We start from the raw sequence: 17,715 nt of genomic DNA on the forward strand, positions 1-17,715 counted from the left end.
TTATTATTATTATTTTATTCTTTTACTCTAAAACTTAAGTTTTTTTTTTCTCTCTAAACCTCTGTTACTAAGCAAACTGTCATTATTATTTCTTTCTCTTTATGGATTTATAGTCCTTACTGCTTTTAGTTTCTCACAAAGATTTTATTTAAGTTTTCAATCTGTTATTTCCGGTTTTCAATAATCTTATTATCAATTTTTTTGTAATCTTATAAATCTATTTATAATTCAAATATACTTAATTACTAATTATATATCCAATTATTACTCAAATTAATTTTACAAAATTATTTATACAAACTTAATTACTAAATTAACAATTTTAATCTAATTTTCCTGGTATTTCTTTTAATTCTTTTACCAACAGAATGCGAGTTTTACACACAAATTTTTTTAAATTTTATTTTTACGGTGCCCGGGCAAAAAGAAACCCTTAGAAAAATTAATCCCGGGCAATTTTTCTTGTGTAATTTCTAATTTTTAGAAATTTTAAACGAAAAAATGAAATGAAAAATTAGTTTTTTTCAAAAACTAATTCCAAAATGCAAATTAACTAATAATTTTAATAAAAAAATATAACTTTTACGTTCCAAATAAAAACGTTGAGTGCGCGTTTTCTTTCTGATAAAACGCGTAAAAGTCAAGGCTTTAGGAATTTTCCCAGGAACAATTTTATTGTAATTGAACCCGCTTGATAACTGATAAGTTTTTATCCGATGTTTTTCTTTTATTTCGCAGACTCTACTCGAAATTTACTGGTTTTATGTCTGATAGAATCTAATTATACAGTGATTATTCGAATTTATATAATTGAATGATGTTAATTGTTGGCTTAATTAATTAACTAACTAATTAAAACCCGTTGGGCGCCATTGAAACGTAGGGTATTCGTTCAACTGCACTTATGGTGTAGGCGTGCAGGTTTCGTGAGTCAATTGCCAGGCTACTTTCCAAAATGAGACTCTGATTAAATTTAATTACCCGAACTGGCCGTATAAAACTAAACTACTACTAGTACTTAGCCTAATTTTAGTATTCGGTATAGTTGTCCTCGATGTTGATGGACTTGGCGATTGGTTTGGCCCTTGGAAATCGCCTCCTTGGACCTGACTCCTCTCTCAGATGCTGCTACTTCTATTATTCACAATAGGAGGTGGATGAAGCAGGGTGAATTCACTCAAACACTGGTTCAAGTACTTATTTACTGATAATTATATTTTATTGAGTAATTATCAATAATGCCACAACGCACACAATCTGATTACAAAGTCATTGTATCACACAACTAACTGCATGTGATACTGTCGTTACTGCGATTCACACTCGCATAGCTCCATTACCCAATAATTCAAGTATAGTATTTTATGAATTATTGATTCGATACTGTTATTAGAATTATTAACTAATTGCAATAATTATAATTAGTTATTCGCCGAGTTAACTAACTGTAACTCAGTTTAACGCGATATACTATTCACAGCCCGAATAACTAATCTGGTTATACTCTGGTATCGTCTGATTGAAAACGCGATCCAGGTTCTACTCTGGTTTTAGCTGGTAATAACGACTGAGAAGCTATGAGCTAAAGCTGGTAATATACAAGCTACTATACAAGGTGCTGATGCTAACAAAAGTAAAAACTAAAGCTAGAGCTATGCACGTGCTTATATAGGCCGAAGCACCATGCTGGAGCACGTGACAACCCCACCCTAGATCATTTGGAGGCGAACGATGCCCACATCGTAACAGTATATTTGTTTATAGTAATTATAATAATACTCATATCAAAAATAATAATAATAGTAGTTGTAGTAATAACAATAATAATAATAATAATAATAATAATAATAATAATAATAATAATAATAATAATAACCATAATGATTTTTTTTTCAAAAGTTTAAAAAAAGTCGTTTGAAAAAAAATCACCTTATCCTAAAGTTTCTATAGAATTTCCAAAAATAAGTCAAAAATCGCATAGAATTCCACAAACGTATTGGTTTCTTTGCAGTTTTTTACCTTTGAAAGTAGATTCTTTGGGAATTTTTACATAGGGCATTAATATTAATCAATATTACATTATTTATTTATTTTAGGATTTTGTCCATCTCTGTTATCATTATTTCCTGTTCGAGAAGTTGAAGATGTTGGATCGAACTTAGTCCATTGATTAATTCTAACCCGTTGACATTATCTTCACCTACATTTTCAATCTTTTCGTCTAACATGTCCCAAAAATCTTCCATCTCCAACATTTTTTCCGTCCTTTGTGCAACAGGTTTTCTTGCCATGTATTTATTTAGCTTTACTGAGTTTTTAATTACTCTGGCATCCAATGCCAAGTACTTGATTACTTCTATCATAAAAATTTAAATATATTAGTGCAATTATTTAAATTTGGCTATACTTCGCGATTATTTACATCTTAGATTGGTGAAAACGATTCAAAATGATTTACTTAAATCGGAAGCAGTATGTACCCTGCTTAAAAAATCCGATAGATTCTTATAGCTATATGTGTAGGGCCTATACTTAATCATAGCACTTCTCATTGGATCATTTCTCATAAAAAGCATAAAAATTCATGAGAATATATTGGATTCTTTTGGATTTTTTAATCAGGTATTAGTTTTGGATCGTTTTCATTTTTTATTTTTTTTTATGAGAAGTTATTTTTACCTATAAATTGATTAGGATGCGGGTTTTTTTTCAGTAAATCATTTAAATTCCTGTTGTATGATTCTTCATAATTGTCAGTTTTATCATCTCTTAAATTATATACTGAAAACCCTGAAGGTTTAATTGTTTTCATCCAATATCGCTCATAATAATCGAATAAACGATCAAATCGATGTCCGAAATCACGCGTTACCACCTCTTTCAAGTTATTCAAAGTTGAAATAATCAATTTTGGTGGTAACAAAGCCAATGCAATTATCTGCTTTACAACCACATAGATTTCGGGGTGTGTCGTTGGTTTAATGGTTGTTTTATTTATTAAACCTAAGTCCCTTGCATTTTTGTTGATCGCCTAGAATTAAAAATGAATAAAAATGAATCTTTATAGCGACGATGAAATTAATCAGCAGATTATCGCTCTTACTACCAAAGTGGCAATATTGATCAATTCTGGAAGAAAACCTTAAGCAAGTCAAGGAGAATACAGCGAATTATTATATTTATATATACTGTGATTTCAAAATCTTGATTAAGATAGCTACTAGGGTACTATCGATACTTTCTGGCAATAACAACAATTGGAGCTAATTATTTTATAAAATTATGAAATTTTTTTTAAAGTAAATTTAATTACTTACTTGAGCATAATGGAAAAAACAGTGATTAGCATCAATATTTGGAAATGCAGTTTCCACAGCATTATGCATGCCAATCTCAAAATCAGACATGTAGAACTTAGGATTAAAAGATGGGAAGTTTGCTTTGATGAAATTAAAGACTCTTAGATAACATTCCTCACCCTTATTCGTCATAATAGACCAAAATATCGGTACAGCCTGAAAAAATTATACTGATGGTTATATATATAGCATAGAATATAATCGAGAATAATTCGTACACGTAGATTTAATGTATGTATGCAGCTCTTGTCTACTTGTCTAGTACTTTCTTATAGAATAAATAGCTATCAATTAGATCGTACATGTACACTTCATGAGTAGACAGCTCTTAACTAATGACCTGGTAATTTTTTGTCAATTGATTGCTATCAATGAGTTCGTACATGTACATTTGCTCAATAGAAAGTTCCTGTCTAATTATCAGGTACTTTTTAATGAATAAATAAATAGCCTACAATTATTTAATTAAAAATAAGTAGCATCAGATACTGATAGTTTTATTCTGGAATGAAGCTTGAAATGGATTCGTACATGTACGTTCATTTTGATAGACAGCTACATAGTCGATGATCTGATAATACGATTATAAATGTATGCTTCCATTGAACCTAGAGAAACATTTCTGTAACACAAAATTTTATAATACTTACAGCACTTTTACTTTTGCATTGCCCTTCAACTTTGGCCATTACTGTCAATAATTGTAAATTTTTTTTCAGAAAGTGTGGTACAGCTTTAAAAGTTGCATCAATAAAAATATTTTCAACAGAATCACTTATTTCTGTTAAAAAATCAGCATCAAATAGGTAAACATTTTGAGCATCCTTGTGTGTATTGTTAGTGATAAAAGTGAATTTTTCATATCTGGCAGAAATCTTCCACCGGTTATCTCTCCCATATGATAATTCACTTTTATTTATGTCTAACATTAAAGATTGTGCAAAAGCTTCGATGTCATTTGCTTTATCACAATAAATTCGAGTCGCTAAAGGCTGCTCATTTTTTTTATATTTCTGAATCAAACTTCTACATTTTTGAAAAGGATTTCTAGATGCAGCATCTGGATCTCTGAAATATTATTATGGCAATATTAGACAACCATCTTTAATTTACATGTATAATTATAAATAATATAATAATTACAGAAGATGATATTGAGAAATACAATTTAAGTTTAGAAAAATAAAATTAAAGATATTTACTGGATTTCTGAGGTAATATAGATCCGTTTTGTAGATAAACCAAAATGTTTACTTGCATCTTTTAGATTTTTACGAAAATCTTTATCACCTTTCAAATAAGGATCTGAGTCATGATTATGCTTATTATTAGTTGGGCTTGGGATGAACTCACCGTCCACGAATTTTCCCGATGCCGTACATCTACACGAAAGGTCACTATTTTTAGGCATAACATATTTAATGCATCGAACATATCTAAAACAATAAATGGATACCCTTTTAGGAAATTCATGTGGGATTACATGGGAACTCATAGGAGTAATAATCTATAAGAATTAATGTAGGAGTGTATGAATTTACTAAGAATCCATGTAGGAAACGATGAGTATCTGGATTCTTATATGGGATGTCCACTTTGGAACTTGTATATTCTATTGGCAGGATATTTTTTAACAGAAAACTAATTAATTGATGCTCTTTATATTAGTATTTGTAATAAATTAAGTTATTAATTAACTCAAGGAGTATTACATCTGTATAGAAATTACAAATCATTTAGATAAAACACTAAAATAGGAATCTCACAAAGGTACTGTACTCCAAGTAAGTTTATGAAAACTCATACGCTTTTAGGGTATTTGTATCATACAAGATTTTTGTATAGATTTTGGTATGGTGCAGGTTCTCATAGGAAATCATCGTATAAATTCACATAGGAATCCATGCTATATTTTTATATGGATTTGACATGGTGTGAATTTCCATAAGAATCCTTGTGAAAATCTACATCGGGATGTATGCTGAATTCATGTAGAAAATCACATGGGAATCCATCCGAAAAAGCCATGTAGGAACCCGCATAGAATCTAGGCTGGATTTCCATCTGGATTTTTTTGCCAGGGTAAGAACATAATATTAACTTAAACATATCTATTTTTTTTCAGGCAATCGGTACCGGGAATTATTTGTAAATGTTTATAGACTATAAAACTAGCGCTAAATTCGTACAAGTACATATAGTACAAAAAGCAATAATTTTTCGACTATCTAATAATTTTATTTGGATATAAAGCCTGCAAATAATTTGTTCATGTAGATTGAGTTTTAGATAAAATCATTTTTAAATTATCTCATTTATTAAATTAGGTATACAGCTATCAATTATATTGCACATATACATCTACTAAAAAAAATCTGCGATCCAGCAATTGTTTTATGATTTTTATAAGATACATAATTTGTACGGAGCTCGTATAAGTGCATTCCTTCCGAAATATTGCAGCTGAGATTATCTCATTATTGAAATGCCTATAAAGCCTGCCATTAGTTCGTGCATGCACGGTTGTACAATAATCAGCGGTTTAGCTATCATTTAATATGTTTAATTAGGAATGAGATCTACAATTGATTCATACATGTATGGTGCTGCAAAAATCTACGACTTACCCATAATTACAATTTTTTTAAATTAAATATGACATGCAACTGACTCACTTGTACTTATATGTACGGTTCTTCGAGAAACAACGACCTAACAATTAGAAATAAGACCTGTAATCAAATTAGACTCGGCGACATTAATTTGTACCGGTTCGTGTTGCCCTCGGCTAGATGGTTCTAAAGGAGATGTATTGAAATATCGAACCGAGAGCAACACGTCCCAGTACAAATTAATGATGCTGAACAGCGTACATGTACAGTTCTGCAAGGACCGGTGTTCTGGCCATCATTTAATTTTTTTTTTTTTAATAAATATGACTTACAATAAACTCATGCATGTACGGTTCTGCAAAACACAGTGACTTCGCCATCATTTGATTTTCTTATAATTAAGTACAAGCCAGCAATTATTTTATTATTTCATCATTTTCATTGTATACGAAATCGATAATCACTTGGTAAATATCCATTGTGTTTATAAAATTTGTGATACTAATTGTCCGAAAATGTGAATAAATCAGATTTTGCAGTTAGATCAGAAATGAGACCTTAGTCAAAAAATTTACAACATTAAGAATCCGATGATTTCAATTAGATAGAAAATCTGTAATAATTCCGTACATGAACGGATGTGTAAATGCCTTCGTTTGATAGATACCTGTACATGCACTTAACATCTTAAGTAAATACAGTCAGACCACGTTATAAGCCTATCATTCTGTCTTTTTCATAAACCAGGTATCACGATAATTTGAAAGAAAAACTAATAATCTTATAAGAAGGCCCTACTGCATTCCAACTAAGCGAAAATTATACTAATATTCTCTCAAGAACTTGAATATATAATATAAATTAAATAATAAAAAAAACTAAGTTGCCTAATTTTTGTTGTATTAATGGAAGCGATAACTTACACGACAAGCTGTCCATGTTTATTAAATGTAGGAGTATTTATTTGATAATAGGAAAACCCATTAGCTACCCATTTTCGATCCCATGCTTCACCTGAACGGGTCCTTTTTAATTTTCGCGGTGTTTCTGAATCCATAATTTTTTTGATTAATCACGGCACTCGATTAAATTATATTTGATGCAAACACGAAAAAAGCATTAACAATCTCTACCTATTTAGATCTATCGTGAATAAAATGAAAAATTATTTGACTGTCATTTGTTTTAAATCAAACAAAAAGACAGTGCCGTATATTTTATCAAGGCCATTCTCAAACAATGTTCCCTTTTTTCAGTAAAAGTTTCCATTTTTTTAATTAATTAATCAAATCTTAATACAGTTATAACAAGTAAAAAGCTTTTTATATTTTAAAAAATTGAGTATATTTTTAAAGATTGGGTATATTTTCAAACTATGTACTTTATAATTGTATATTTAAATTTATAGAAACGCTCTCTGATTCGCGCCAAAACCTTTCCGTCGTATCATTCGTTCTGTATGATTGAAAAATTTATTGTTCCGTATAAGACTTAAAGGTGCCGAATCACATTTTTATACAGACATGGAAATGTTTCGCGCTAAAACACTTTCAAACGCACATTATTAGTTAAGAGCTGCCTTTCAAATGAATCTACATATCTGAACTAATTGATAGCAATGTATTCAATGAAAAGTACCAGGTCATTAAACAAGAGATGTCTATCGAATAGATGTACATGTACGAGGCAATTAGATCGGTGCTATCTATAAAAAAAATGTCCATGTACGGAATGATTAATAGCAATTTATTCAATAAAAAATTACCAGTTATTAGTCAAGAGTTTAATGAATGTACATGTACGAACTAATTGATTGTAATTAATTCAATAATATAAGACCTCGTTATTAGCTTAGATGTGTCTTTCATATGCATCTAAATATCTAAACTAATCGATAGCAATGTATTCAATGAAAAGTACCGGGTATTTGGACAAGAGATGTCTATCGAATAGCTGTACATGTACGAGACAATTAGATCGGTGCTATCTATAAAAAAAATGTCCATGTACGGAATGATTAATAGCAATTTATTCAATAAAAAATTACCAGTTATTAGTCAACAGCTCAATGAATGTACATGTACGAACTAATTGATTGTAATTAATTCAATAATATATGACCTCATTATTAGCTAAGATGTGTCTTTCATATGTATCTAAATATCTAAACTAATCGATAGCAATGTATTCAATGAAAAGTACCGGGTATTTGGACAAGAGCTGTCTATCGAATAGCTGTACATGTACGAGGCAATTGATAGCAATTTATTCAATATATAAAAAATCACCAGGTAATTAGACAAGAGCTGTCTATCGAACTGATGTACATGTACGAGGCAATTAGACCAGTGCTATCAATAAAATAATTTCCATGTACGAAATGATTAATAGTAATTTATTCAATAAAAAATTACCAGTTATTAGTCAACAGCTTAATGAATGTACATGTACGAATTAATTGATTGTAATTAATTCAATAATATATGACCTCGTTATTAGTTAAGATGTGTCTTTCAGATGAATCTAAATATCTAAACTAATCGATAGCAATGTATTCAATGAAAAGTACCAGGTAATTAGACAAGAGCTGTCTATCGAACTGATGTACATGTACGAGGCAATTAGACCAGTGCTATCAATAAAATAATTTCCATGTACGAAATGATTAATAGTAATTTATTCAATGAAAAATTACCAGTTATTAGTCAAGAGTTTAATGAATGTACATGTACGAACTAATTGATTGATTGTAATTAATTCAATAATATAAGACCTCGTTATTAGCTTAGATGTGTCTTTCATATGTATCTAAATATCTAAACTAATCGATAGCAATGTATTCAATGAAAAGTACCGGGTATTTGGACAAGAGCTGTCTATCGAATAGCTGTACACGTACGAGGCAATTGATAGCAATTTATTCAATAAAAAATCACCAGGTAATTAGACAAGAGCTGTCTATCGAACTGATGTACATGTACGAGGCAATTAGACCAGTGCTATCAATAAAAAATTTTCTATGTACGAAATCATTAATAGTAATTTAATAAATAAAAAATTACCAGTTATTAGTCAACAGCTTAATGAATGTACATGTACGAACTAATTGATTGTAATTAATTCAATAATATATGACCTCGTTATTAGCTAAGATGTGTCTTTCAGATGAATCTAAATATCTAAACTAATCGATAGCAATGTATTCAATGAAAATCACCAGGTAATTAGACAAGAGCTGTCTATCGAACTGATGTACATGTACGAGGCAATTAGACCAGTGCTATCAATAAAAAATTTTCTATGTACGAAATCATTAATAGTAATTTAATAAATAAAAAATTACCAGTTATTAGTCAACAGCTTAATGAATGTACATGTACGAACTAATTGATTGTAATTAATTCAATAATATATGACCTCGTTATTAGCTAAGATGTGTCTTTCAGATGAATCTAAATATCCAAACTAATCGATAGCAATGTATTCAATGAAAAGTACCAGGTAATTAGACAAGAGCTGTCTATCGAACTGATGTACATGTACGAAGCAATTAGACCAGTGCTATCAATAAAATAAATTTCCATGTAAGGAATGGTTAATAGTAATGTAATCAATAAAAAATTACCAGTTATTAGTCAAGAGTTTAGTGAATGGTGACAGGTAATTAAACAAGAGCTGTCTATCGAACTGATGTACATGTACGAAGCAATTAGACCAGTGCTATCAATAAAATAAATTTCCATGTAAGGAATGGTTAATAGTAATGTAATCAATAAAAAATTACCAGTTATTAGTCAAGAGTTTAGTGAATGGTGACAGGTAATTAGACAAGAGCTGTCTATCGAACTGATGTACATGTACGAGGCAATTAGACCAGTGCTATCAATAAAATAATTTCCATGTACGAAATGATTAATAGTAATTTATTCAATAAAAAATTACCAGTTATTAGTCAAGAGTTTAATGAATGTACATGTACGAACTAATTGATTGTAATTAATTCAATAATATAAGACCTCGTTATTAGCTTAGATGTGTCTTTCATATGTATCTAAATATCTAAACTAATCGATAGCAATGTATTCAATGAAAAGTACCGGGTATTTGGACAAGAGCTGTCTATCGAATAGCTGTACACGTACGAGGCAATTGATAGCAATTTATTCAATATATAAAAAATCACCAGGTAATTAGACAAGAGCTGTCTATCGAACTGATGTACATGTACGAGGCAATTAGACCAGTGCTATCAATAAAAAATTTTCCATGTACGAAATCATTAATAGTAATTTAATAAATAAAAAATTACCAGTTATTAGTCAACAGCTTAATGAATGTACATGTACGAACTAATTGATTGTAATTATTTCAATAATATATGACCTCGTTATTAGCTAAGATGTGTCTTTCATATGTATCTAAATATCTAAACTAATCGATAGCAATGTATTCAATGAAAAGTACCGGGTATTGGGACAAGAGCTGTCTATCGAATAGATGTACATGTACGAGGCAATTGATAACAATTTATTCAATAAAAAATCACTAGGCAATTAGGCGAGTGTTGTCTATCGAATAAATGTACAAGTACGAAGTAAATACAGAATACATATTAAAAAAAAATCAACCGGTAATGAGACAAGAGTTTTTTTTATTAATTAAATGTACATGTACAAATCTATTGTAGGCAATAAAATAATCAAATTTTTGGCGTTGTAATTTTTTTATAATATTTATATGTACAAATCGAAAGCTCGCTTATTGTAGCATTTCATCGAAATTCGAATTTGACGTGTAGAATAGCAGCCATCTATTCGCTTATGTAGAACTATATTTCGTACCAATCTTATTTTATTTCATCGACATAGATATTAGTTTGTCGTGACGGCGCCACATATTTTCTTCCGAGATCCCAGTGGTTCGCAATCATTCCTTATTTCACTTGCATTTTTTTTTTAGGTAGAATTCCGCTCACTCAATGCCCAGAAAAAAAAGGGAGGATAACTTCAGTCAATAATCTAGAATTCTACAGTAAAATTAGTATTATCATAACAGTTTTATTATCTGGTTACTGTTATGATAATACTAATTTTACTGTAGAATTCTAGATTATTGACTGAAGTTATCCTCCCTTTTTTTTCTGGGCATTTTATAACTTTGACGAATTGTCACTTGGACGAATCGTGAATTCTGCGAAGTATGATTTCAGCATTTTTTAACTTTGACATTTTTTCAATTGGTCGAATTGTTACTTGGGCGTGTTTTTATTCCAACGTATTGAAACATTTGCATTTTGTGACTTCAACATTTTGTCACTTCGGCTATATGTGATTTAGGCATTTTGTTGCTTCATGGAAACGTATTTTGGCGAAATATACACTGGTCAGAATGTGATGTGGGGATTTTGCCTGCAACCCCAAATTGACGTACAGAGAAACAAAAAAAAAGCAAATTGTAGCTGAATAAGTTTCCTAAGCGAGCCATCAATTTGTTTTTTTTTAATTTTTCCCGGCCCCGTAAACCTTAAAAACAAAACCAAAAAATTTAGAAAAATTTTGTCTCGACCTTCTTCTTATGATTTCGCAAAAACCATGGCTCAATAAAATATTTTGCTTAAAGATCTTCAAACTAGAGATTTCAAGCTTCAATTTGCTTTTTTTGTTTTTTCAATACGATCATTTTTAACGAAAATACAGCCTTCCAAAAATCACTAAAAAATTTATAAAATTTTTTTGTTCCTTTAATTTTTTGGATAAGTGTATTTGAAAATCTGAAGCGTTTATTTGAAAATTCAAAAGCGTGTATTTTAAATTCTATACGATCGTTACAATGAAATTTCAAACACAATTGTATGTGTTTATTGCGTTATATACAATGTTTTGAAAATTCAAACAATTATTTTAACAGTGTATATCACATTTAATACTGTATCATTTTATCATTTATTATACTGTCAATGATGTTCAGTTCAGTCACAAGTTTTATTTACTTTATATTATTGAGGAAATAAAAACTTAACAATAATAAAGTCTGATGTACACCTCTCACATTACTCACACAGATATTATATATTCCACTACACAATCCTTGATTACTGAACGCGCAGCACGTCACGCGCGGAAATTTCATATACAAGCATTTGAATTTTCAAATAAGTATTATGAAATTTCAATTGGAATTATTAAAAGTCAATATGTCTTAGAATTTTCAATACTTGCTTTGAAAATTAAAAAAACAAGTATAAATTTTAAGTGCGTATATTAAAATTCATATTTTTTATCTTAATTTTCAATACCAGCTTGATTATTAAATAACGTATATTAAATTTGAAGCTTTTTTATTGAAAATACAATTCAAATATCTAGTTATGAAAATTTAATTCCTTTTGTATTGTAATTTTCAAATTATTTTTAACAGTGTATTAAACTTAATAAATTACACAATAAAATTTTGGACTTGAAATAAAACTTTGATCCTTTTTTTTCTGTTTTAGATCCCAACAAGTGCCAAAACTTCTCGTTTCTATTGTGAAAACAATAATAAAAACCCGAGTCGAACATTTTTTTTTGTATTTTGATTCATAAAAAATTGGTAATTTCATGAGTTATGATTTTACTTTAACATAACATTGATTAATTAACTTCGATATTTGTAATCACAATTGTTAGAACTTCGATATGATAAAATATATGAACAGATATAAATATATAGTGTTAAAGATATGTTGAATAAGTTAAAACCGGTCAAATTAAGTTTTTAATGTCCAAAACGGTAAGAACATTCAATTTACGTCTATTGTTTTGACTCGGGAGTACGTGTCACAAGTCTACATCAGAAATACAAAAATAGAAAATGCGAAAATCAAGAAAGCAAAGGTCAAGAATACGACAATCAAGAAAACAAAAACTGAAAATGAGAAAAACAAGCATAGGAAAATCAAAATGCGGAGATTCAGCCAGACTATTCCAGAATCTCATCTCCTTTATAGAATTTCGAAAAGTCGAAAATGTAACAAATATTAAGATCAATGGCACTTACCGACATTACGGAACTCCTCTACATATGGCCGCGCAAATCGGGAGTTATTATGTATTTAAAAAGTTGATAAAAATCGGTGGTGATATACACAAACGGATACCAAAAACTCAAAAAACGATATTACATAGCGCTTTGCGATCCTCCAATTACAAGATCATCAAGTATTTGATAGAAAATGGCATAGATGTTAATGTTGCGTTGGAAAACCATGGTGACACTACTGGAGAAACTGCATTGCACCTTGCTGCTACGACAGGAACAAAGGAAGTTATAAAATTATTATTAGATAACAATGCTGATATCAATGCTAAAAATATAAAAGGAATCACTCCAATTATCAGAGCTGTTCAAGCTCACAACTACGGTGCCATGGATACATTAATAAAATATTCACCTGATCTTTTTTGCACATATGAAGAAAATGGTGTTACTAAAACAATTTTTCATGCAGCTGTTGATTTTAATAACTTGAAAGTGTTATTTGATTGGTTATATTTATTCGCTGACACGGTTGATGTTAGTAATAGCTATAATAATTTTTTTTCATTTTTTGAATCTCAACGGTTACTTCATTACGCTCTCATCAGGTCTATCGAGGCCGATGAACTAATTATTTCACTTCTGCTTGGTGTCTGTGTTGATGTTAATGCTCTGGATTCTAAGGATAAGTTAGCTATCGAGTATGAATCCACATCAGAATGTAATTTACGTTGTATTTCAGCTATTAAGAAACACATTGTAGAATTAATTGCAGCGGGTTTTTATGTCTGTGATCGAAATATTACAGCCGTTAGTAATATGAAACGATTTGATCGTTATTTAGTTGAGTGTCAATTAGAAGTTGAACGAATGAAAAAAAATTATATAGAAGGCAGTAATATTACATTTATAGAGGTTTTACAAAAAAATGAGCGATACTTGGCACCGCGTTTGAAGTCTGTTAATTTGAAAAATATAGTCGAATGTGAAATTCTATTTTTAGAGTATCCATTATATGAATTTAAAATTTTCCAGAAATTGCGGAAAACTATGAAAAGAGTAACTTACATAAAAGATTCTGAGGAAGTTATTCTAAATATTTTTCATGAATTACATCTTCCAGATACTTTTATCGAAGAATTGTATTTCTACTTGTCAAATAATGATTTAGAAAATATAATTCCACCCTCTACACGGAAAAAATATGGGCTAATTATAGAAGAAATGTATATATAGAATAAAGTTTATATATAATCAATAACCACAGTATTAAATGCCCGATAGAAAATAATTTTGTATAATTACATATGATTTTACAGATAATCAGGTCTAAAAATTTGCCAGATCTGATCATATATAATTATATATAATCATGCATGAATGAATATAATAATTTATAAAATTTCATTTAAGTGTGTTGATCGTAAGATACAAGCAGCTAAACTTTTTACAATAAAAAAATTTTGTACCATGTCAAGCTTGCAAATTTTTTTTTTACTGTAATATGTTCAACTGCGCGTATCTTAGGGGAGACCGGGGCAAGACGGCCCACCTAAGCCGGTTATTATTCTTTGTGGCTTTTAACCATCAAGTCGATTTACTCTTGTCCAACTTGAACTCAATTCACCAAAATGTTGGTGAAGCTCCTGAAAAAAATTTTTTTTTTTTGGGGCAAGACGGCCCCCTCCGAAAAAAAATGAAAAAAAAATTTTTTTTTTTTTAATTGTGAAAAAATTTCCCGCGTAACAAATGTTTATATTTTTCTCTTTAACAACTGTATTTACTTTAATATTACTCGAAATAACCTTTTTTGATATAATACGAGTCATTTTTTCACTTCTGTAGAAAATTGATTATTGGTTTTTTTAACTTTTTCAAATGTTCTATTTTAATCCAAATCCATATAATTAACCAAAAAATGATATTTCTATTAAATTAATCATGACTAGTTTATAATACTATGAAATACATTTTCTTTTAGAATTTTTGAGTGGTTCATTTTGCCCCAAGTTTCACGTATCGGGCTAAAAATGAGTAAATAATCTAAATTTGTGATAATCAAAAAAAAAACAAGAAAAAAAATTTTTTGGTTAATTTTTGAGGTGGGCCTTCTTGCCCCAGGTGGGCCGTCTTGCCCCGGTCTCCCCTATGACCAATTTAGCAATATTCACTTTAGCAATATAAAAGCAATAAAAAATTTAATAGAGAACAAATTTTCCTAAAAGATTGGTTCTATGCATGTTTTTTGCAAGATGAATCGTGCTTATTCACCATTAACAAAAATTTGTGAAAAAGGTTAAAAAAATTGCTTTTAGAAGCTAATACAATCTACATTAGACTGGGCCAAAAAAATTGACTATTTTTTTTTCTTAGCTACATCAAGAATATTATTCAGAATGACAAAAAAAAATTTCATGAAAGTTTGAGCCTTTAATATTCATTTTAAGAGGTCTATCATCGCTATTTTTAATTTTAATTCATAATTTGATGTTTTAAGTCAGAAATGCTAAAACATTGAAGTAAAAAAAATTTATTTCCACTTATTCTTATGTAAAATTAAATTCCCTACAAAAAAGGTCTGACTAAAAATTTTTGTCAGACAAGCCGTTTTCGATTAATTAAGCTTAATAAATTGATATGATTTTTCGATTTAACATTTGTACTTTCGAATTTTGTAACTGACGAATCAATAAATATCTAAAAAAGTCCATGACAGATTTTTAAAGGAAATTTAATGCTCTACAAAAAAGGTCTCTTAAAATTTTTTGTTAAATTCACTTCTTTTTTAATGTCCCGCTAAGAAAATTGACGATTTTCGAAAAATTCGGGAAGTTATTGTTTTCATTCCGATTTTCGAAAGTCAAGTTTTCATCAGATGTCGACGTTTTGAGGTCCTAGGAAGCTATTCTGACTATTTTCAGAATGATGTCCGAGTGTATGTATGTGTGTGTGTGTGTGTGTGTGTGTGTGTGTGTGTGTGTGTGTGTGTGTGTGTGTGTGTAAACTCTTTGTAACTTTTGTCCTATTGGTATACTCTTTTTCTCACCTCCGGGCGGAAAGCGTCAACTTTCGTCCCGCTGTGCAAAACGAAGTTGTCGCTTTCCGCCTCCGTCGAGGAGAAAAATAGTATACACTCCTCGGGAAGTAAATAAGAAAGCCTCAGATCACATGTTTGTTGACCTCGGCTTCGCCTCGGCCAACAATTACATGTGATCTGAGACATTTCTGACTTTACTTCCCTAGGTGTGTAATATACTATTTTAATGAATTGGTATTGCGGATATAATATAAAAAGTTTAAGTATTATCGAAATACTCTGTTTAAGTGAGTGACTTATATTTTCCGTACGATACTGTAGCAAGTCCAGAGAGTATAGTAAGAAAAGTAAGACTCAGCGCGTATGTCGCATCTTTTTTCCCCGTGTTTATATTATACCTTTAACCTGCTTTAACCTATACATCGTTCTTAAGAGCATTCAAAAGATTAATTACATGATTGGAATTAAACATAATCATTTATGGATTCCTTTCTGATTTTGATTCTGATAAATCATTTATAATTGTACGATCTAACCATTATTAAAATTATTATTTCATCTTTAAATATTTTAAAAACTAATTATATGAGTATTAATATACCTTGTCACATCTAGGGTTAATACTCTGTGACTTATATTATAATTATAATTATTATTAATTATTTATTAATTTTTAAATAAATTTCATTTTTAAATAAATATAGCGATATTTATTTCCATAACCTTTCTTTTCTAATTCTGTCAATTTATAAGTGTAAGCATTAGAGTGTAGTGCTTATATGAGTTTTGCGGTGGCGCTAAAACTCGGTTTAAGCGTATGACTTAAACTCGTTTAAGTCATACGCTTAAAAATATTGCGTTGAGACTTATATTTGGTATGAGTATATTCGCAATTCCAAGTATTGCGATATCACTTAAATTTATAAGCGTGGGACTTATACTTTTTTTTCAGTGTAGTTTTAAACATATTGTCAGCAAAAAATTGAAAAAACCCAGTCTTTAATGTTTTTCTCGGATATTCCATATATTATTGCTTTGACTTAAGTCAAAACTCATTCAAATCTTGATTTTGATCACTAACATTGATTTCTGAATCAATACATGTACTTCAGAGAACATAATCGAGAATAAAAATTTAAAAGCCGCTTCTTCATTAACGATTTTTGATTCTTAACTTTTAAACTCTAGCATAAAACGTTACTTGTTAGATCTTGAAAAGCTCATAAAAAAATGATTGCATGTAATAGCATTTTCGAGCTCGAAGAGCTCGAAAATACATTCACAGTGATGTTTTCAAGCTCCTTGAGCTCTAAAACAGCGGGAAGTTTTGGGGCTGGCCAACAGGGTCAACCGATAGACAGATTTTTTCTTTATTATATGCCCCTGCTGCGGGCGCTATGGACTCACTCCAGTTTCTCAACGACCCGCCTGGACATGATGTTTCAAGGTCAAGCGCTAAAAGGCTAGAGTACAAAGGGTCAGAAAATTCTAGGCCACTTCGATGTCTACGTATTATTGCTACGCTCCAACGAATCGTAATACTCTAGTTTCAATTTTTCCTAAGACCTTAAAAGAATGGTATCTGCTGGAAATTAGAATTCTGGAAATTGAACCGTCATCGATATCGTCTGTTTTATAGGAGTTTTTTTCGTCGCAATGAGCAAATGTAATTAAATGATTAATTACAAAT

General features: G+C 29.9%; 1 protein-coding gene across 1 annotated transcript in view; it reads left to right on the forward strand.

Annotated features, from left to right (window-relative positions):
• Positions 1–14,422, forward strand: part of LOC130673121 (serine/threonine-protein phosphatase 6 regulatory ankyrin repeat subunit C-like) — a 40,102-nt gene extending 25,680 nt beyond the window's left edge. Inside the window, exon 2 of the mRNA XM_057478053.1 lies at positions 12,465–14,422. Within this exon, the coding sequence (XP_057334036.1) occupies positions 12,824–14,224 (1,401 nt within the window). The 5' untranslated portion in view covers positions 12,465–12,823 and the 3' untranslated portion in view covers positions 14,225–14,422. The remainder of the gene's footprint in view (positions 1–12,464) is intronic.
• The last annotated feature ends 3,293 nt before the right edge of the window (positions 14,423–17,715 follow it).

Source organism: Microplitis mediator, chromosome 8, assembly GCF_029852145.1.
Source record: "Microplitis mediator isolate UGA2020A chromosome 8, iyMicMedi2.1, whole genome shotgun sequence".
In the NCBI taxonomy this organism is placed as follows: domain Eukaryota; kingdom Metazoa; phylum Arthropoda; class Insecta; order Hymenoptera; family Braconidae; genus Microplitis; species Microplitis mediator.